This window comes from Trichechus manatus, unplaced genomic scaffold, assembly GCF_000243295.1.
Source record: "Trichechus manatus latirostris isolate Lorelei unplaced genomic scaffold, TriManLat1.0 scaffold00119, whole genome shotgun sequence".
Taxonomy (NCBI): Eukaryota; Metazoa; Chordata; class Mammalia; order Sirenia; family Trichechidae; genus Trichechus; species Trichechus manatus.
This window is the reverse complement of record NW_004444055.1, coordinates 8,282,413-8,305,849: the sequence shown is the minus strand read 5'-3', so window position 1 is coordinate 8,305,849 and position 23,437 is coordinate 8,282,413. Positions and strand designations below refer to the sequence as shown.

Genomic DNA, 23,437 nt, shown 5'->3' with positions numbered 1-23,437 from the left:
TCTGGATGGGAGGAAGGATAGTCTGAGAATGTCAGGGGAAGCAAGGAGGAGGAAATGGGGCAAACGCAGGCCGGTTGGGAAGGTTAGTGCTGGATGTTGTGGGAGTTCTGATTTTTTTTTTTTTTTTTTTCTGTGAAGTAGAGGGTGAAGTCATCTACTGAAAGTCAGGGAAGCTGTGCGGGTCAGACCTTTGAGAAAAGAAAGGAGACACTGTGGAGAACCCAGCGTGAGCTGCTTAGAGAAACTCAGTAGGACTGGGCTGTGTTGAGGGACCAGGTCAAAGCGAGCACCATCATCTTGTAGTGTGGCCTAACCGCCAGTTTGGGTGCCTCTCTCCTGCGGCTGCCTGGCTGCAGGTCCAGGACAGGCCAATAGTTGGGTTCATCCAGGGCTGGGGTTTTAACAGAGAGGATGATGAAACGGCAGAGGGGCACAGGGCTTGGAGTGTTAGCAGGATAGTGATCAAAAGGATGGCTCTCAGCTGCATTAGAGGGCAGGGAAGACAGGGAGAGTCACTGGACAGGGAGGAAACAGAGGCATTGGCTGACTGGAGGTCCCATGAAAAGATCCAAGCCCAAATTCTACTAACAGGTCCCCAACTATCAAACTCTTCAAAAGGCCCAACCTTTGAAGGTTCAGTCTTTGAAATCTGAAAACACAGCTCTTCCACTTTTTACAACACAAGGCCACCATCCGCCTTATCTCAGAATGCCAGCCACTCTGCAAGATGGCTCCTCCTTCATTATAGCCTGATGTGGTGATAGAAAGGGGGCGTCTCCAAAGGAGTGTCCTACAACCTACCGAATTATCCTCTATTTTATCAGAAGCCCTGCATTTCCTGCTTGTAGTGACCAGGTGCTGGGATCCACCAAGCTGCTTCTAGTACTGAATCAGGAAGCCCCAACTCCGGCTGTGTGTGAGGAGGACCCTGTTGATGAGAGGGCCAGAACCCTTCAGAGGGCTGAGCACTGATTGTCTTGGCTGCGGTAGCATTTCCCTGGAGACAAACCTGGAACGGGACCTAGGGATTTTCTCAAGGCACTGTCACAGACTGCTTTTGTGCCCCCAAGGCTATCGAGGCGGTAGATGAGTTTAGAAACGGGGCCTCTTGACTTTCCCATAAAAGCTCCCTCTTTAATTTGTCTGGGACCCTAGGTGGTATGAAGGTTAATGAGCTCAACTGCTAATCAAAAGGTTGGAGGTTTGAGTCCACCCAGAGATGCCTCAGAGGAAAGGCCTGGCAACTCCCGAAAAAATCAGCCATTGAAAACTCTATGGAGCACAGTTCTACTCTGACCCACCTGCAATCACCAAGAGTCTGAGCCGACTCCCCAGCAACTGGTTTTCTGGTTTTAGATTATCTCTCTCCACAATCTGGGAAGTTTACAAGTGCTATTGCTGGAGATGTGGGCAGTCATATGACTTCCTAAGTGGGTTATCTTGTTTGGTCAGCACTTGCAGGCTGTGCAATTATCTGTAAGCTTCCCTCTCAGTTTGCCAAGAGGATCCACTCTCTTAGCCCCCACCCTACTGAGGAGCTGGAGGAGAGTTACAAGGGCTGCGACTCTGCCTTGAGTTCAGGATTGCTAAGAGGCAGCAGCTTCCTCAGTGCTGAGCAGTCCCAGCCAACCACTGTTTACATTTTCCTTTCCTTCTTCTTGCAGGACTTACAGTCTTAGCACCAGAAACAGATTGAAATGGCTTTTCTCTGCTTTCAGACATATCACACAGCAACAATTCAGTCTCACCTTTGTGGCAATACATCCGAGAGAGGCAAAAAGCGGCTATTTATAAAGCTGAGCGAGAACAAAAGGTTAACAATATTATATGGGTTACCTGATGTAAAATTTGCTATCTTCTTAAAGACTTCTATAGTGGATCCATTTGATATCTGAAAGCAAAGATAAAAAATATGAGTCTTCAAATTTTAACGTATTTCTCAACTGCACCCAGGACTTACATGGCATTCTCAACTGCACCCAGGACTTAGATCGCACATTCTCTCACTTATTGAATCAAATATTTATTATGATGTTCCAGGCGCCGTGCTGGAGGTTGGGCTATAACAATGAGACACTGTCTCTGCCTTCAAGGAGCTCACAGTCCAGGGAAGGAGAAAGACAAGGCAAGGAGAGGCAGAGGTGAGCACTGAGAAGGTGGCAGCCCCGATGTCATGGGATCAACGGGCGTCGGGCCAGCCCTGGATGAAGGGAAGACTCACCTGTGTTAGGATATACCCTAACTTCTCAGAGGTCAAGAGAGGTTTGGGCCAATTTCATTTTTTGAGGTTCCTACTATATTAGGGGAATCCCTGGGTGGTGAAAATGGTTAACACACTCAGCTGCTAATTGAAAAGTTGGAGATTTGAGTCTACTCAGAGGCGCCATACAATAAAAGGAATAAAGTATTAATACATGCTACATCATGGATGTACCTCAAAAATATCACGCTAAACTGGCATAACACAGTTTATAAAGAAAATGTTCTACATTCTACTTTGGTGAGTAGTGTCTGGGGTCTTAAAAGCCTGTGAGCAGCCATCTAAGATACTCCACTGGTCTCACCCCTTCGGGAGCAAGGGAGAATGAAGGAAATAAGATACAAGGGAAAGATTAGTCCAAAGGACTAAGGACCACAACTACCAGGGCCTCCACCAGACTGAGTCCAGTACAACTAGATGGTGCCTGGCTACCACCACTGACTGCTCTGACAGGGATCATGAGAGAGGGTCCTGGACAGAGCTGGAGAAAAATGTAGAACAAAATTCTAACTCACAAAAAAAGACCAGACTTACTGGCCTGACAGAGACTGGAGAAATGCCGAGAGTATGGCCCCCAGATACCCCTGTAGCTCAGTAATGAAGTTACGCCCGAGGTTCACCCTTCAGCCAAAGATTAGACAGCCCCGTAAAACAAAATGAGACTAACGGGGCACAACAACAGTCCAGGGACAAGGACTAGAAGGCAGGAGGGGACAGAAAAACTGGTAATAGGGAAGCCAAGGTCGAGAAGAGACAGTGTTGACATGTTGTGAGGTTGTTAACCGTTGTAATAAAACAATATGTGTACTGTTTAATGAGAAACTATTTGTTCTGTAAACCTTCACCTAAAGTACAATTAAAAAAAAGAGGGAAAAAAAAACACCCTAAGTGAAAGAAGCCAGTCACAAAAGACCACATACCATACGATCCCATTTATATGAAATCTCCAGACTACGCAAATTTATCCAGACAGAAAGTAGACTACCCATTGCCTAAAGCAGGGGTTGGGGGAATGTAGAGTGACTGCTAATGAGTACAAGGTTTCTTTTTGGGATGATAAAAATGTTCTAAAATTGGACAGTGGTGATGGTTCCACAACTCTGAATTTACTGAAAACCATTGAAGTGTACACTTTAAACAAGCGAAATTAATGCTATATAAACTATATCCCAATAACCAAAAGGTGTTTAAAAATTGCCATAGATTTTAAATGTACACATTTGACAAACACTTTCACCACACTCACACATTAATGCAATGCCTTTGTATAGCTTCTTCTGGAGACAGGGTTAAAGAGTTCTCACCTGAGGCCTTTGGGGAATGTGAAGCCCAGGGCCAAGTGGCACTCCAGTACACCCCTCCCTATACCCTGATAAAACCAGTTGTTGTTGAATTGATTCGACTCATGGTGACCCCATGTATGTCAGAGTAAAACTGTACCCCATAGGGTTTTCAAAGGCTGATATTTTGGAATTAGGTCACCAGGCCTTTCTTCTGAGGCACCTCTGGGTGGACTTGAACTTCCAACCTTTCAGTTAGCACCGAAGTGTGTTAACCATTTGCACCATCCAGGGACTTCCACATGCTGATGGTCCCTGGGAAATAACTGGGTAAAGAAGATGCTACTGTAAATGCTAAGATAAACGGGGCAGGCCTCATTCCTCTGGAGGAGTAGACTGTTCTCAGGGCTGGTCCACAAGAAGAGGTAGGTCAGGGATACAGAAATTACCTCTTTCATTCTGGGATGTGGCTGGAGGATAAACCCTGTCATTTCTGAACATTATTAGCTACATGATTTTTCCCTCCACTCTAAAGCTCCAAGGCCATCTTAAATTCCCATACTAACTTGGAATTGGCCTTCCCTAGTTTGGAAAAGGAAGTCCCTGGGTAGTGCAAACAGCTAATGCACTCAGCTGCTAACCTAAAGACTGGATGTCTGAGTCCATCCAGAAGCACCTTGGAAGAAAGGTCTGGTGATCTACTTCTGAAAAACTAGCCACTGAAAACCCTACGGAGCACAGTTTTACTCTGACACACATAGGGTTGCTATGAGTCAGAACCAATTCAATAGCAACTGGTTAAATTCGGAAAAAAAAGAAACCTAGAATTTCTCTTCTAACCTGCGGCACGTTGGTTATCAGAATGTACACACCTGCCTAGCAACCACCAAAGGATTAAACTCTAATCTCCTTCAGGTTGCACCCATAGATGAAGAAACAGAGAGCAAGAGGCAGCCTGGACAGGTCTCTGAGGACAGCTGTCCAGCCAGCTGTGCCCATCCAGCTGCTAAGTTTCAGCCAGAGGCCTCCATCTTGGGAGGGTGGAGTCTGGGCAGGGGCTGGCTGGGGACATCAGGCCTCTGCAAAGTGGGGATTCTTAACTCTTACTGAGCTCTTCCACTCTGCTTTTATTACCAACCGTCCTCTCCCTTCCCCTTGAGCCATTCATTGTTTCCTGGCTGCTTTTTCAGTTCTCCTCCATACTTGATGCAATTAAAGCAAGCGCTCTGTGCGGGCACCCCCTTAGCAATACTCAGACACTGAGTTTATGAGAATATTTGAACACAGTTACAGAATTCTTCCCCATGAAGATCTGTCTATAGCCAGTTTCTAAGCCAATAAATATCTTTTTATAAAAGGAAGCTGGCGATTCATTCTGGGTAATTGTCAAAGAATGAATCCCAAGTGGATCCCACTGAGTGTTGAGCCAATACTCCGCTCCTGTCAGATGCTTTGTTTTGCCAAAAGCGAGCACCCTTACTCTATAATCACCAACACCATGGATGGGCCTTCCGATGGGGAGTGTTGCCAAAAGTTCAAATGTCTTTTAAAGAGCTGGCAGCGACTCACTGCTGGCACTGTGCTTGAGCATTAAGATAGCATAAATGCAGCTTGCACCAAAGAAATGTTACTCTGAAATTATCTCCTGAGAGCCAAGTGTAAAAGCATTTTATTAGTGGATGAGTTGCATGCGCGTGTGTGTGTGTGTGTGAGCATATTTCTAACTTCCACAGCTGCTCTAGGGCTGGAACGTCTCCCCCCACTCCCCCCACCATGTGACCATGTGACACTTTCACACCACACTACACTTTCACACTACACTAAAGGCAGAAAAGCTGTTTATTTACAGATGTTTGGGGAGGGGAAAGTTTTCATTTCCTATTGCCCACAAGCCAGCTGCTGCCGAGTTGAAGATAGAAATGCCTTTTTGAAAAGTACCACAGAATCCAAAGTGTTAAAAATATGATGCTGCCTGTTCTCTGGGAGGGGCTCCAAATGCCTTCCTAAGAGCAGCTCATTAATTGTCCCTCACTCCTGTGAGACAGGGAGCATCCTCCGGGCCCCTGCTTTAGGGATGATAACCAAATTAAATCAAAGCAAGATTAATGTCACTAGATGGACCTGCGGCAGGGAAGTTTCTGCAGCCCAGAATGGAACTGGTACACACAGCACTTAAAACCGTATTCTTCCCAGCCTCTCAGAGCCGCACAGTACCACCTAACAACGAGGACTACCCCTCCAGGGACAGCCAGCCCGTGCCGGAATGCAGCAGGAGTGACTGGAGACTTCTCCATCATCAGAATTAGGAGTTGTGACCAGGCAGGGAGAAATGGAGCCACATCAACAATTTAAAGTCACTTCTGAAATAAACAGTAGCTACACACTCTCTGTAGTTTCTGGGTGGTACAAGCAGTTAATGTGCTCGGCTGCTAACCACAAGGTTGGAGGTTCAAGTTCATCCAGAGGCACTGAGGAGGAAAGGCCTGGCAATCTACTCCCAGAAAATCAGCCTTTGAAAACTCTATGAAGCACATAGTTCTGCTCTGACACACATGCGATCACCATGAGTCAGAGTCAACGCAATGCCAACTGGTTACACACCCTCCAAACCACTTGTAAGTGAAGGTGAGATTTCTTTATAGGAAAATACTATCTTAATGTCCTATGTTGGAGATAATTCCATAAAAATAGATTTTTTAAAAAATAGAAGATAAAAACATACGAACTGCCATTTTTGTAGGACAAAAAAATGGTCAAATATGGCAATTTCATGTTATTTAACCGAAGAGAAAAACTAGAATTTTAACCGAAGAATTTTATGGAAAATTATTCTGTCTGAACAATGGCAATACTTTTTCCTTATTTTTTTCTTTAAAAATCAATCTGAAAACACAATAGTCAATACAAATCACCACATGCAGACCTGTACTGGTATCTCATTCCTGAAACTACCTTTTCTGTTTTGTGTGAAAATAGAATTTTATTCAACCAGTGCTGTCCCAGCAGCCACTCGTCAATACTGCTCTCTCGTCCTCCCCCTCCGCTCTTCTCTCTGATGCCTCAAGGCTGGAAGCAGATGAAAAAGGAATCTTTTTCTTAGGGCCAGAGGCATGACCTTGCTCAGTCCATCAGTAAAGAAGGCTCGAGCTCATCAGAGCATCTGGATGGGCCTGTCAGAACATTCTCAACAGCCTCACCAAATCACCTACTCGCGATTCCTGATACCTACAACAGAGCTCTACAGGATTCTTGAAATGAGTGACATGCTTGCAGGGCTCCTGCTTCCCTCTTGTTTACTTGAAATTGGCCCTTGGACCCATAGCAAACACTCTCAGAGGACTGCTAGAGATAGTCCTGGGAGAGCCCACCTAGTCTCCAAGAAACCCAGTTGCCTTCGAATTGACTCTGACTCATGGTGACCCCATGTGTGTCAGAGTAGAACTGTGTTCCATAGGGTTTTCAATGACTGATTTTTCAGAAGTAGATTGCCAGACCTTTCTTCTTCTTTTTTTGTTTCCCATTCTTTTTATTATTATTATTATTGTTGTTGGATGTATACACAGCAAAACATACACTAACTCAACAATTTCTACATACACAATTCAGTGACTTTGATTACATTAAGTTGTGCAACCATTCTCACCTTTCTTTTCTGAACTGTTCCTCTTCCATTAACATGAACTCACTGCCCCCTAAGTTTCCTATCTGACCTTTCGAGATGCTGTTGTCAATTTGATCCCATATAGATAGTTCTCCAAAAGAGCATGATGCTCAAGGCAAACATTCTTTACTAGGCCTTTCTTCTGAGGCAGCTCTGGGCAGACTTGAACCACCAACCTTCTGGTTAGCAGCTGAACATGTTAACTGTTGGCACCATCGGGGACTCCTGGCCTCCAAGGGTGTGTGTGAATTGGAAAACTAAGCACTCTCTGTGTACTGGTTGGGCTGGACTTGTCAGCTCTTGGATGCTTGGAGAGGCTTCCCTTCTGATGAAGGTAAATGCTGTCTTCTTTGAGGAATATTGGTCACAAAGGATGTTAAAGTAAGATTAGGAGTAAAAACCATTTTGATAAACTCACAGACACTAAATTCATCATAAAATGGTAAGAGAAGTTACCCTTTTAAACCTGACACCAAAAAGGGCAACTACAAAGATTTCTCATAAATCGGCCCCAGCAGAAAGCCAGGCTGCTTGGGAGGTGAAGGAAGCCTGGATCGGAAGCCTGGTTCTGAGCAAGGTTATTTGCTGCTTGTAAGAGCAGCAGTCTCTAGTGTGATTACTTTTTCATCTGCTTCCAGCCTTGAGTGTCAGAAAGAAGAGCTGTGTGACCTTGGGCAAGTTCCTTCACCTCTCTATGACTCCGAATGGTAATAATGGCAGTACCGATCTCATCAGGCTGTTAAGAGGACTAAAATCAGTTGCCGTCGAGTTGATGCTGACGCATGGTGATGCCATGTTTCAGAGTAGAACGCTATATCGAGTTTTCAATGCCTGATTTTTTTGGAAGTAGATCGCCAGGCATTTCTTCTGAGGAGATGCCTCTGGGTAGATTTGAACCTCCTTTCAGTTAGTAGCCAAGTGCTTAATTGTTTGTGCCTCTCAGGTACTCCTAAGAGGATTAACCAAAAAAAAAAAAAAAAAAAAACCAAATCCATTGCCGTTGAGTCGGTTCTGACTCATAGCGACCCTACAGGACAGAGTAGAACTGCCCCACAGGGTCTCCAAGGAGCAGCTGGTGGATTTGAACTGCTGACCTTTTGGTTAGCAGCTGCGCTCTTAACCACTGTGCCACCTGGGCTCTTAACGAGTTACTATTTGTAAAAGCCCTTAGAGCAGCGCCCAACACACATGAAACACATGTGTTTGTTAAATAAATGAGTATCTAAAGAAGTTTGTGCTGTAAGAAAACTTCAGAGATAGTCCAGTCCGTTTATTTTACTGTCAGAGACAACACAGCTGACTGGGAGGACCACTGACCTTACCCAATAGACCCTTTGGGACACTATGAGCTTTAAATACCATTTGAATGACACATTTGGCATTAGCAGTGACCACTTCTGCATTAGCATGCACCTCTTATGAGGTGGTTAAAGGCCATCTTCTACCTCACAAAACCCTGCAGCTCAGAATGAGAGGTGTGATCTCTGGTGAGAATTTCCAATCTGACAAAACGTCTGTTCTGCACATAGGATGCCACTCCACAGCAGGGTGTGGGTATGATAACACGGTCCAGCAAAAGGTGACACAGGAGTGCAGGTGAAGGCATGAAAGCCTGGACCCCAGAGAAGCCATCCGCCATGCCACAGTGGAGCACCCCCACCCACCCACATACACACAACAGATCTCGTCAGCTCCAGAACACAAGGACAGTCCCTTCATAGTAAAAGGCACACAGAGCAACAGCCAGTTAAGGAGGCACTCGGAGAGGATTTAATTATAGGGGAGAAAGATGCCTCTGGCTTAATGTGTTTGCAAAGACGGCGGCATGCTTAACCCCTTGTCTGCCTGGGGCAGAATGAGACTGGAACAGAAATTCGTCCTCTTCTGCGTTTGTCTGATGGAAAATGGGGATCATAAAAGCTCCTGCCTCGTGGGGTTGTTGTGAACGTTAAATGAGTTAATGCATGTGAACAGGACCTGGCACCTTACCATCATGCAAAGTAATTGCTATGATGCCCCAGGTTAGCGAGGATGCCATCCAACAGGTGCCAGAGCATTGCTGGCAATTTGGGACTCTGGGGGCTGCATCTGGTCCATGGGATGCTATAGAAACCTTTTCTTCAAATATACAGACAGTAGATCATTCTGGGGAGACCAGCTACACTCTATTTCCCCTAAGGCCAGAACAAGGCGAGAAGAAGCAGGCTTATACTCCAGCAGCAGGGACTTTGTTTAGATAGTAGGAGGAACTGGCAGTCACTAAAGATTAACTTTAAAACCTAACTAATTTGGACTAATTGGAGGGAGGTGAGTCTGAATCACTGAAACCTCCGAATTAGACCCTATTTTTAAATGAAATATACTTTTTGCTTTCAAGCACATACACTGACTCAAACTAGGGTGCTTTAGTAAATGAATAAGAGTGATAATTAGCATCTTGTCTCTTTGGAAGGAAATGCAAATGCTTGAGGAGAAAATTTTTCTTTAACAAAATAGCAAAAGTAAATCTCAGCCCGGCCCTGTCAAATGACTGAAAATTTTGAATCTGCAGGGGCTCTGCTAAATCAAGTATGGATTTAGGTGGCTGAGAGTGATGGTGGATGCTTTTCTCTTGTGCAGTTTTTTTCCAAAAGGGCATTTGAGATGGTCCAGGCATAGAGAGCATTGGGCCTCATGACCTCCCCGGTTTCCTTCAAGCTCTCTGCGTTTATTTGCCTTACAGCTTAGCTTTTTAAACATAAGGAGAATCCTTTAAGCCACCATGTCCTCGTCTTGTCATTTACTACCACCATGCTGCAAGGCTAGGGTATGAGGCCAATAAATCATTTGGACGGGAAGTGGCTACAGGCTGGATTAATTTCATTATTATCCTTAAGCAGATAGGTGTCTAGCACCGCCGATGTCTCCAGTGAAGACTGATGTTCTATGCCTCTTGACAGCCCTCTCCTTGCCTTGTAGACAGCTGTGGTGGTTCTTGGTTTTCCCTGCTGCAGGGACTTGTTCTGCCATTCCCTATTAATGGCCATCAGTGGCCACAGCCCCTGCCTTTGAGGCCCATGCCACATGGTTGCAGTAGGCTGCTGAGAAGCCTGTCCTCTCCCCTGCACAGCTGAGCACCAAAGTCAAGCACATTAGCCAAGAGCACCAAAGGAGGGCATTGGTGACCGGTGTCCTTTCCAAACTTGCCAAGACACACCTGCTACCCAGACACAGGGAGAGGAGGTGATTGCCTGCGTGTCTGGAGCCCTGAACTTCAAGCCTACGCCATCAAATGCCCCTCTCCAAGCACTTCCACCACACAGCGCCTCCATCTCTAACCTCCTTCTGGTCAATCAAATTCTCTGCAGCAGTGTTTCTCCACCTGTATCCCTGAGCCCAGGAATATGTACTTTTAGAAAGTTCCCTAGGGGTTTTTTACAAACTCCAATAGCTAAGAACTGCTGCTCCTAGCAAGATGATTCTGAGGTTGGAAAGTCCCAGTATAGGCGGGTAGGCATCAGGAGCAGATGGTACCCAGGGCTCCCAGGCTAGGTTCCCCTCCGTCCAAGGCTGCGGGGCAGAGCCCACTCAGGCATCACCCAAAGCAACCATTTCCAAAATGGGTCTGAGACCTACTCAGCCAGCGCCCACGAGCAGAGGTGTCCTCTGCTCCTGGCTGCTGTTCAGAAAGCTCTGCTCTAGGAACAGTCTCAGCTTCTTGCTGGGTGAGGGCAATCTGGCCGGGTCAATAGGCCTTCCTGGTACAGACATTTCTCCTTGGGTTTTTGTAGCCATAAAAGCGCCTACTCTCTGAGTATCTCAGGAAGCTGCTCCTCCTCCCGTCTTCTCCATTTCCAGATGTATCTCCCCTGCCCCCTGCAGTGCATTCCTTGACCCCTCCTGCCCCAATATCTCCCTGATCCGCACTGCTTGAGGCATTCACCTCTTGAGCGTCACTTGAATCCATCCACTTGTCTCTACCTCCAAAGCCACCGCGTTTTGTTTTTTTTTAATTGTTGTACTTTAACTGAAAGTTTATAATTCAAGTTAGTCCCTCATACAAAAATTTATACATACATTGTTATGTAACCCTAGTTGCTGTCCCTATACTGTGACAGCACACTCCTCCTTTCCACCCCAGATTTCCCACGTCCATTCAACCAGCTCCTGACCTTCTCTGCCTTCTCATCTGGCCTCTGGACAGGAGCTGCCCATTTAGTCTCAAGTATCTACTTGAGCTAAGAAGCACACTCTTCACGAGTATCATTTTATGTCCCATAGTCCAGTCTAATCTTTGTCTGAAGAGTTGGCCTTGGGAATGGTTTCAGCTCTGGGCCAACAGAGAGTCGGGGGGCCGTGACTTCTGGGGTCCTCCGGTCTTAATCAAACCATTAAGTCTGGTCCTTTTACTAGAATTTGAGTTCTGTGCCCCACTTTTCTCCTGCTCCATCAGGGACTTTCTGTTGTGTTGCCTGTCAAGGTGGTCATTGGTGGTAACTGGGCACCATCTAGTGCTTCTGGTCTCAGGCTGATGAAGTCTCTGGTTTATGTGGCCCTTTCTGTCTCTTGGGCTAACACCTTCCTTGTGACTTTGGTGTTCTTCATTCTTCTTTACTCTAGCTGTGTTGGGGCCAGTTGATGCATCTTAATGGCTGCGCCACCGTGTTATTTCTGGAGAGTTTCATCCCTCATGTGAAATTCTGACAGCTTCTCATGGGTCTCCCTATTTCCAGACTTGACCCCTTAAATCCATGCTCAGCCACAATCATTTTCTGAAACACAAATCTCCCCTGCTTACAACCCTCCAATGGCTTCCCATGATTCTTGGGATAAAAGTTAACCTCCTTAAGAAGCTACTGAAGCCCTGCATGACCGGTACCTCCCCTCCTCACCTGCCTCTCTTCCCCCACTTCTCTGGCCTCCCTCCTGTGTGTGTGCGTATAAGTCATAGGTTCTGGAACCAAACTATCTGAGTCTAAATCGTGGCTCTGCCATTGACTGGCTGTTACTAAACCTCCCCAAGTCTCAATTTACCGACTTATTTATAGAGGTTAATAATAGTACCTTGTAGGAGAAAGATGTGGTAGTCTGCTTCCATAAAGATCTGCAGCCTTGGAAACCCTATGGGGCAGTTCTACTCTGTACTACAGAGTTGCTATGAGTCAGAATTGACTCAACAGCAACGAGTTTGTTTTTGAAATAACAGTACCTACCTCCTAGTATACGGAGCCCTGGTGGCCCAGGGGTTAAGCACTTGGCTGCCAACCAAAAAGGCCAGCAGTTCGAACCCACCAGTAGCTCCGCAGAGAAAGATGTGGCAGTATGCTTCCATAAATATTATAGCCTTTAATTACACTGAGTGAATGTAGTCAGTTGCAAAAGGACAAATATTGTATAAGACCACTATTATAAGAACTCAAAAAAGTTTTAAACACAGAAGAAAACATTCTTTGATGGTTACAAGGGTGGGGAGGGAGGGAGAGGGGTATTCAATAACTAGATAGTAAATAAGAATTATCTTAGGTGAAGGGAAGGACAACACACACTACAGGAAAATTTAGCACAACTGGACTAAACCAAAAGCTAAGAAGTTTCCTGAATACAACCACTTTGAGGGACAGAGTAGCAGGGGCGGGGTTCTGGGGACCATGGTTTCAGGGGACATCTAGGTCAACTGGCATAACAAAGTTTATTAAGAAAATGTTCTGCATCCCACTTTGGTGAGTGGTGTCTGGGGTCTTAAAAGCCAGCAAGTGGCCATCTAAGATGCATCAACTGGTCCCAATCCACCTCGAGCAAAGGAGAATGAAGAACACCAAAGACACAAGGAAAATATTAGCCCAAGAGACAGAAAAGCCCACATAAACCAGAGACTGCATCACCCTGAGACCAGAAGAACTAGATGGTGCCTGGCTACCACCAATGACCACCCTGACAGGGAACACATCAGACAGTCCCTGACAGAGCAGGAGAAAAGTGGGGTGCAGAATTCAAATTCTAGTAAAAAGACCAGACTTAATGGTTTGACTGAGAATGGAGGGACCCTGCAAGACATGACCCCTGGATTCTCTGCTGGCCCAGAGCTGAAACCATTCCCAAGGCCAACTCTTCAGACAAAGATTAGGCTGGACTATGGGACATAAAGTGATACTCGTGAGGAGTGTGCTTCTTAGCTCAAGTAGATACAAGAGACTAAATGGGCAGCTCCTGTCTAGAGGCCAGATGAGAAGGCAGAGAGGGTCAGGAGCTGGTTGAATGGACGCGGGAAATCTGGGACGGAAAGGAGGATTGTGCTGTCACAGTATAGGGAGAGCAACTAGGGTCACATAGCAATGTATGTACAAATTTTTGTATGAGAAACTGACTTGAATTATAAACTTTCACCTAAAGCACATAAAACTATAATAAAAAAGATTACAGCCTTGGAAACCCTATGCGGCAGTTCTACTCTGTCCTATAGGGTTGCTCTGAGTGGGAATTGACTTAATGGCAACGGGTAATGGTTTTACCTCATAGGACTGCTACAGGATTAAATGAGATGAAATAGAGGGAAATGCTGAGGACAGAACCTGGCACAGAGTTAGTGCTCCACAGGTAAAACATCAAACCAGTAGCTATCTAGTCAGCTCCAACTCATGGCGACCCCATGTGTATCACAGTAGAACTGTGCTTCATAGGGTTTTCAGTGGCTGATATTTTGGAAGTAGATTGCCAGCCCTTTCTTTCAAGGTGCCTCTAGGTGGACTGGAACCGTCAACCTTAGCAGTTAGCAGTCAAGCACATCAACTGTTTGCACCACACAGGGGCTCCTAAGTACTCCATAAGTGTTGGCTACTATTGGCTCTCACCACCACCCTGACCGCTCAGGTTTTAGCCAGTCTAACAGTCTATCTGTTGAAGAACATGCATGCTCTCCCTATCCTGCTGAAGTCTTTGCAACATGTACCCTTTTTTTGTCTGACTTCTTTCACTCGGCATAATGATTCTGAGATTGATCCCTGTTGTTGCATGTATCATTAGCTGATTCCTTTTTGCTGCTGAAGGCTTTGCATGAGCTGGCACCCCACCCCCACCTGGTGAAGTTCTTCTCATTCTTCAGGTCTCAGCTTAGTCACAGCTTCCTCCAGGAAGTCTTCTCAGATGCTCCAAACCACAGTACTCACCATACCATAAGATACTGCCTCTTTACTTGTCTCCCCATTCCCGCCCCCAGTAGGCTCTGTGAGGGCGAGGACCTAGTCTCGTTCCTCTCACCTGCATTCCCAGGTCTTAGTACATGGTGGATTTTCAACAACAGTTTGAATAATGCTGCTGACTGGGGCCCAGCATCCCAGTGTGTTTATTAGTCTTCCCTGCTTCCTCTCTCTTATGTGCAAGCTTCTCTGACACTCAGATTGCCTCTGAGAGGTCACGTGTGCTCCTCATCAGCCTTGGCCTTTACCAAGAATGTGGGTCAAGGAGTCAAAGGAGGTACCTCTGAATAGTACAAACAAACAGGAAATTCAGAGCTTCTTCAAAAAAGTACCCTACACAAGTCACATAACAATGTATGTATAAAATTTTATATGGGAGAGTAACTTGAAATGTAAACTTCATTTAGACTACAGCAATAAATAAATAAATTTTTAAAAGTACCCTACACAAAAGGTGACAGAGGTACATGGTGAATACTGTCTGGGCGATCAGCGTGGAAAGTGGTGAGGTTTAGGACTTTTGTGAAAGCATCACACTTGGCAATCAGCAGTCAAGCTAAACAATAACTCTTATATAGTTTTGCTGGGGAAAATAGTTCACCAGGCCAGAAGCTCTCATAAAAGAGATGCTTCTGGCCTAAGCTACAGGATGGAGGGTAATCAGGTGACGTGAAATCAAAGCGTTCCAAGAATGTGACACACAACGAGTGCACCATGAGAGGCTCTTCTGAACAGGCGTTTAAGGAAAACTTCTGCCCCACATATATGCAACCTGCAAACTATTCCAGGGAATGGGTGCAGTCCATTTTTGTTTTTTTTAAGAAAAAAGAATTTACATGGTACTGGGAATCCCTGGGTGGTGCAAATGGTTAAGTGCTTGATTGCTAAATGAAAGGTTGGCAATTCGAGTCTACCAGACGTGCCTTGGAAGAAAGGCCTGGTGGTCTATTTCCAAAAAATCAACCCTTGAAAACCCTATGGAGCACAGCTCTACTCTGACACTCATGGGGTCACAGTGAATTGGAACTGACTTGATGGCAACTGATTTGGTTTGGTTTTGGGCAATTATCCAATCCATTTAGGATTGGGGGATAAGGACAAAAACTCTAAGGTGAATCTTGGACTTACCTCATAGTGACCAATGGTATTTAACTTAGTTATTCCATCTTCGAGAATCACAGAGGAACTGTCAATATCCAAAAGCTCTTTTTGCCGTGTGCCCACTTGAAGCTCTGAAAAACCAAACGGCATTTTGTTCCCTTTTAAAATTTTAGTGAGTAATTTTAAATGCTTCCTTGTCACATTTCACAAACATTATTTATGAGTAAATAAAACTTAAATAAGGTGGTCAATATTTATTGGAAATACATAGAACTATATCAGCCAGGCTGGCAGCCTGAATTTTTGTTTCATTTGATGTTTAGGACTCTAATTTTTAAGACCACTTTTCCCTGAAGCTTCTACTCTGAGGCTAAGGCTGGAAGGGAAGCCATTGAAGAAAAAATAACACGACTCAGTGAGATTAAGCTCTTGTAAAAATTCCAAAGCAAACATGCATACTACTTCTCTCTCGCTCATGCGTGTGCACATCTTCACACACACAGGCACAATACTGAACGATCTTCTGTAGGTTGGTGTGTGGGTGACACATGGGTGTGGTATGTATGCCAACAACACAGGGTTCTAACTCTCTTGCAGCGGCTGCCTACTTATGCCCTAGGGTCAGCATGTGGCCTACAGATGTGTGCTTTCTTCCTTTTTTGCCACTGCACAGTGTTTTTATTTATTATGATTTTAATGTCACTTCAGTGCCAACATTTAAAGACTGGGAGATTGCACATAAAAATTTGGACTTCTGGTTTCTCTTTAAAAAAACTTTTTACGGTGAACAGGTGGTGCATAGGGCATTTTTAGGGTGGTGAAACTATTCTTTATGATACTGTAATGGAGAACACATGACATTATGCATTTGTCAAAACCCATAGAAATGTACAACACAGAGTAAACCCTAATGCAAACTAGGGACTGTAGTGTATAATAATGTATCAATATTGGTTCACTGATTATACCAAATATACCACGAATGAAGGATGTGAATAATAGGGGACAGTGTGCAGGGGGAAAGGGGTACACAAGAACTCTTGGTATTTTCTACACAATTTTTCTTTAAACTTAAAACTGCTCTAAAAAAATAAAGTCTATTTAAAAAATTAATTTGAAAAAATTACCCCACCCAAAAATCAATCAAACAATCAGAAGATCTGATAACACTGAGCCTGCAGGCCCCACGTGGCAGCAATCACCCACATGGCTGAAGCTAAGTGGCATTGCCTCTAAGCTGGCCTGTCCTTTCCCATTCAAAGTGGAACCCACCATTTCCTTGTGTCCTAAGGTGGGCTGACACCCTTATTTATACTTCCTGCCCTTTGGGCATCTGAGTTTTTGAGCCTCTGCTATGAAAGATACGAGTATAGTTGCTTCTGGTACTGGATTTTGGTACAATTTGCGGCTGATTTTTAAGGATTTGCCTTGGTTTTTCTGAGATCAGCCTTTAAGGTGGTTTGGATGGTCACCAGACAGCTGCCATGCTCGGTCACCATTTACCATCAGCCTAAAACTGGACACCAACTCCTTGCTCTGCTCGCTGCCTTTCTACATTAGAGGGCAAGGCACACCTGATGGGTACAAACTTTAGATGTCACAAAGGTGCTACAACTGACTTGTCCTTGGTTGAGGCTGGGACTGTCAAGCTGTTTCCCCTGTGGCTGTCCAGCTGAGTTTATCTCCCTCCTTTGCAATCACAACCATACATCGGCGAGATGTGGGCTCAGAGCAAGGAAGTGGACGGTCTGCGACCAGGTCATGGTTTTCTGGCTGGGGCTGCCCCTTTCATCCTGGATCTAACCAGTTGAGCTAAAACAGTCTTTAAGCTGCCCCAAATTCCCTCCAATGGAAGGCAACAGAAGAGAGGCCCAGGAGACGTGCCTTAGCTGCCCTGCTTTCTCTGAAGCCAGGCCAATGTGAGTCGCTTCACATTTTCCAAGTTTCACTCAAATTTCCCAGACCCTGCCCCAGGCTTCTCTCAATGGTCTTTTAGCAGGAGGTTTGACTTGGAGGGCCGGGTGGGAGGATTTTAACAGCCCGCTTAGTCAAGGCCTACAACTGTCCATAGAGGGAAGGTGAGCCTTGTTATGGTGTTTGTCACTGTCAAGATTCTACTCTACTTTCCTGCCGCATTATCTGCTATAAAATCCCATAGCAGTCTCCCGGAAGGGCTGCGCGGAGCACAACTTTAAAACGTTGGCGAACGTTTAAGGGAAGCAGAGCCCTGTTCGCTTGCTCACGCATATGCTCTGCTTTGCAGTCTACCAATAGAGCCCGAAAATGAATGCATGGCAGATGCTGTTTCACGCTGGAGGAAGACAGAGAAGATACTTAATGCAGGATGCGATTAACAGAGAGGAAGATGACCTTTCCAGCATGCTGGAGTTAACACCTAGAGTCTGAGATACCCACTAATGACACACTCTGTATCACAACAAACAAATCAAATGCCAGTGTGAAATGCAACACAGACAGCAGGCACTGGGTTGACACCTTTCTGTACTTCTCCATGCCAGGTGAATCCATTCAGGCTCAGGGTCAGCATTCTCATGCATCTGGTTTACAAACATAATATTTTTAAAAAACGGCATCTGTGAAGGATTCTGCTTCCTAGGAAGAATCACAATGCTCTTAAGGGAGCAACACAGTCTCTCGACCCCTAGACATGACCTCCAGGCAACAACCCAGGCCGTATAATTTACACTTCACCAAACAGAAGGTCCTGGGGTCAGGGAGAGAAGGAAGGCAGGAGGGATGCTGACCAGGGCACTGGGGCAGAATAGCCCCTGCATCACCTTACCAAGTCCAATTTCATTGAGCTGAAGTCCATAAGGGGAGCCATTTTTGCTTAAGAACGCTTGGAAAATCTTCTCTTTGGCTTGGCCGATGGTATCACAATCAAGAACATTGACTGAAATATTTCGACAGACATCTGCACTCTCGTTTTCTGGAATTTTTTCAAAGACGACGTTTAATGCCTGCAAGAATGCAAACAGGTTTCCAAGTCGATTAGATAACTGCAATCTGAAAAGCGTTCATAAAAGACACAAACCTTGGCGATTCCTACTAATACTTCTGACAGCACATTAGCAAACACCATATCACACTGCACGACTTTAATCTTTTTTTCCATAATCCATTCTTTTCAGGGATAATAGAAAGGAAAACAGAACATTAAAACTCTCATTACAGAGCAAGCACTGAATAAATATATCTGGAAATAAAATATATATACACATAGATACTCTAAAAATGATGATTCTAATTTCATCCTCCAAAAAAAAAAAATTCAAAAAAATAAAAATTGGGAAGATTCCACAGTAAGGACAGACTGGTGATGATGTTTTTTATTCACAGGACCACAAAGTCCCAGAAGTGAAGTTCCAGGTGACAGGAAAGGTTATGAGGTCCCCGTATAGATCACGGCAAAGAGGTCACTTTCTAATATGCAGCACTAATTATGGGAACCCTTGTCTCCCCCTCCACATTCAACATCGACAGGCAGACAGTTTCCTGAGCCCTCATTAAAACACTGAGATCTCCACTCTGTACCATTATTCTTGCATTAATTACTTTACATTTCAGTGCCATTACTTAACGTTTTGTCAGTTAACATTCTCCCAGTGCAGCAAAACCTCCGAATCAGACTAATAGGGGAAGCAAGGCCTTTGTGAACATGTGAAAACACAGAACTAGGGAACATTTCCACACGAATTTAAAAGAAATTGCAGGAGTACTCTAAGGACAAACAAACAGATCCAAAACCACAAAGGCTGACCTAGAGCAGATCCTCAGGGGAACTGATTCAGGGAACAGCTATGAGTATTTTGCAATTAGCATAACATACAGGTGTGGATTCTAAGGCACCTTGGTAATATGGAGCACTTAAGTCAGAGGGACTTGGGTATGGTGTGAAATGCACAAATATTGTTTTTGAGCCTGGCTATAATGAGGGACTGTAAAATGATCAACAAATAGGAAACATCTGTGAAAACACAAATAACTCAGAGGACACGGATTATACCCTCAACTTTAAAATGGGTGTAATAATAATAATAAACAGTTGGCTCTTGAGTCAGTTCTGACTCATAGCAACCCCATGTGTGTCAGAGTAGAACTGTATTCCATAGGATTTTCAATGGCAAGTTTTTCGGAAGTAGATCACCAGGCCTTTCTTCCGAGGCACCTCTGGGTGGACTCAAACTGCCAACCTTTTGGTTAGCAGCTGAGCATGTTAACCATTTGCATCACCCGAGGACTCTGGTATAATAATAGTACCTGCCTGCTAGGGTTGTTATGAAGATTAAATGAGGCTAGGGTTGTTATGAAGATTAAATGAGATAACGCATGTCAAAAGCTTATCACGGGGCCAGGCTGCTGGAAAGTGCTCATGATGATGATGATGATGATGCCTTCATTTGGAAACAGAGACTCAGCCCTTATTGAACAGCAAAGACTCTGACCTCACACTCAGTGTCTCTGTCAGAGCAAGGAGAATGCTGGAGAGTGTAATGGGGCAGAGTATAGGCTCTGGGGTCAGACTCCTGGGTTCAATCCAGCCCACCGCTAACCAGCTGGGAAACCTCTCTGTATCTCAGCTTTCTCACCTGCAAAGTGAGAATAATAACAGTAACTGCCTCAGGGGTTCCTATGATGATCAAATGAATTAACCAAGTAGCACTTAGAATAGTGTCTGGATTAGAATAGTGCATGAGTTCTTGGGACATATGATTTATGGATCATTGACATGGAATGGGGCTTCTAAAACTCTGGAAGGCTCTCAAGAGTACATCTTCTCTTTAGTGCCTTTACATCTTACCCCTGCAATCTTGCTTATAATTATGCAACTGTGGTCCTGTCCTCCACCAAGTGATCAAACTCCAAATCAGCAGAAGCTAAACTCTGAGGTTAATCTGTAATCTCAGTCTGGCCTGGAACAGGCAGCTGCTCTCTTGTCTGCCCACAGAGAACATTTGTGTTCTGGGCAGTCACACACTAGAACTGCTGTTGTTGTTCTTAGCTGCAATTGAGTTGGCTCCCGATGCATGGAGACCCCATGCACCATAATCAGACCATTGTGATCCATAGGGTTTTCAGTGGCTGATTTTCAGAAGTAGATCACCAGGTTTCTCTTCCTAGTACGTCTTAGCTCAAACTGATGGCATCATGGCAACACTAAGCCTCTACTGGCTGCCCATGAGGCGCACTGGCTGGGAACTGAACCCGGGTCTCTTGAATGGAAAGTAAGAATACTACCACTGGACCACCAATACCCCCATCACTAGAATAGGGTACAGAATGCCTCTCTGCTCACAGACATTGAAATACTGAACGGGCAAGTGCTGGGTGAGGGGGACAGCTGTTGGGCAGACTATCTAGAAGGATCCAATATGGCACAGCCTCATGCCAGAGTCCTCTCCCTTTGTTAGTCACATTTATTGAGGTCACTGGGGCCAGTCACTCTGCCAGAGGCATTACAAGACATTGTTTAATCCACCCAGTGTCCTGGTGAAGGAGGTCGTATTATTATCCCCATTTTCTACATCTTTCTCCCGCAGAGTGGCTGGTGGGTTCAAACCATCAACCTTTTGGTTAACAGCAGAGCACTTAACCACTGTGCCACCAGGGCTCCTTTAGAGTGAGGAAACTGAGGCACAGAGGGGTTAAGTAACTTGCCCAAAGGCCACAGTTAATAAGTGGCAGAGCCAGGATTTGAAGCCAGATTTGCCTAATTGCACAGCTGATGGGTGAGCCACTGTGTTATAGTGCCCTCCGCCTACCACCTGGCTCTCCCAGCTCGCTGACCAGCCCCTCTCCTCCTGGTCCCACCTACAGCCCAGGAACCCTCCTGACCACCCAAAAACCATGCCTTAGATCAGGCTGTAAGATAACGTCCTCAGCTAGATTCTCAACACAAAGGGAGCCGGGGGTAAACTCTAGCCCTGCAACCTACTGTCATGAGTAGACTTGCGTATGTCTCTCCAGTTCCTCTCCATGGGGCGGAATGGTGGTTAAGCTATTTCACAGGGGTTTTCAAAGATAAAGATGAGTGGAAAGCACCTTTTAACCAGAGCCCCAGTGATCCCAGCTTGTTTAATAGTTTTATAGGTATTTGTGAAATAACATTCCGTTAGTACCTAAAGGGCACTATTGTCTTCAGAAAAATACCTCTTTATAGGCAATAAATGTGATTCTTAAAAACATAACTAAAAGAGAGCAGGCGGGGGAAAGCTCTTAACAGTATGTAAAATAATGTAAATCTGCCACTGCCTCCACAGCTAGATGGGTGGAAACAAGGTAAAATGGCATTCTACAGAGTCCACAGGGAATTCTGAGAGTAAAGTCAGACACAAATTGATTTGTGTTCGTTTTTTATGCTGCTAACACTTAGTGCTCAAACAGCAGTTTCCTAAAGCAAAGTGTAGTCAATGCTCTCAGTGTCTGCTCTGCCTCTTAGTTGCCCCCTCCCCTTCCAGGGCCACCTAAGAGAGAGGTCTGCCTTCTGCCACTGTCCCCATCAATGAAGATCCCCCCGTGGAAGTGTCATCTCTCTAGCCCCCATGAGAGTCCACTTAACCAGAGTCTTCTCTGTGCTCTGCTTGGTGCTAGGAGCCAAGGGTGGGGGAGACCTTTGCCCTTGGATAATTCACAATACAATTGAGAGACAAAAGCATCACCTGTGAAACAATATTCACTGCCAGGTGCAGCCGTCACCCTCAGGAAGTGTTTACAGAAAGTTCTGAGTAGAGAGGACAGGAGAGTCCAGAGGCCCGAGCACCCGGGGGCATCAGACAGCTTGCATCACCCCTTCCCCTGCCACTTACTAGGCCTGGGAGCATGGGCAAGTCATCTAACTTCTCTGAGCCTAAAAATTCCCATGGCTCCCATCTCCAAGTGGGGACAGGATCACTAAGTAAGTCAATGTAATAAAAGCCAATGATGGAGTGGCTTCGTAGGTGTCAAGGACTGTTCCAAATTTATATGTTTGTGTGTGCATTACCAGTTGCCATCAAGTCAATTCCAACTCATGAAGACTCCATGTGTGTCAGAGTAGAACTGTGCTCCACAGTGTTTTCAATGGCTGATTTTTCTGAAGTAGATTGCCAAGGCTTTTTTCCAAGGTGCCTCTGGGTGGACTTGAACCTCCAACATTTTGGTTAGCAGTCAAGTGCATTAACCGTTTGCACCACCCAGGGACTCCATGTGTGTATAAAAGCTGTTGCCGTTGAGTCGATTCTGGCTCATAGCGACCCTATAGCATAGAGTAAAACTGCCACACAGAGTTTCCAAGGAGCATCTGGTGGATTTGAACTGCCTATCTTTTGGTTAGCAGCAGTAGCACTTAACCACTATGCCACCAGGGTTTCCATGTGTGTATTATCACATATAAATTAGCATCAGAAACAAACTATAAGGTAGATTCTATTATTATTCCCATTTTACAGATGAAAAACTGAGGCAACAAGAGGTTAACTGCACAAGTAAATGGTAGAATCATGCAATCTAACTATTTTTACATACTTTGTGATTCTGCCTTTCAAAATATGAAAACAATGTTTTATAAACTAAGCAGGGTACAAATCTATGGGATGATGACTGCTTTTCAATACCCACTAAAGGACAAAGTGTTCTAAAATGTACACCTGTCTGTTTGCCAGAAATCTGCCCGTCTGCTAAGACAGACTGCTCCAGCTCACCTTATTTCCTTGACATGAAAGCGTCAGCAAAGTTGAGGTGACAGATATGGTTGGTTCAGTGGTATCACTAGGGTTGGCGTCACCCAGTGCTATAACGCACGACGCCACTCCCTCATGCTAATTACCACAATATTGTAGCTAAAACACTAGAAATTTTGACAAAATCAGCGACTAATGAAACACCAGCAGCAACGAAAACAACAGCACATGCTTGTAGCATAGTGCAGACAAAACCACGTAATTCGAAGCGTCATTGTAACTGG

The 23,437-nt window shown here is 45.0% G+C and overlaps 1 protein-coding gene across 5 annotated transcripts in view; it reads right to left on the bottom strand.

The window, feature by feature from the left end:
* PLXNC1 (plexin C1) overlaps nt 1–23,437 on the bottom strand; it is a 183,844-nt gene that overhangs the window by 13,366 nt on the left and 147,041 nt on the right. For all 5 annotated transcript variants that reach the window (XM_023738574.1, XM_023738575.1, XM_023738572.1 and 2 more), the window contains 3 exons: nt 18,278–18,455; nt 15,502–15,605; nt 1,837–1,891 (listed from right to left, as the gene is read on the bottom strand). In XM_023738574.1, coding sequence (XP_023594342.1) covers nt 1,837–1,891; nt 15,502–15,605; nt 18,278–18,455 — 337 coding nt within the window. The remainder of the gene's footprint in view (nt 1–1,836; nt 1,892–15,501; nt 15,606–18,277; nt 18,456–23,437) is intronic.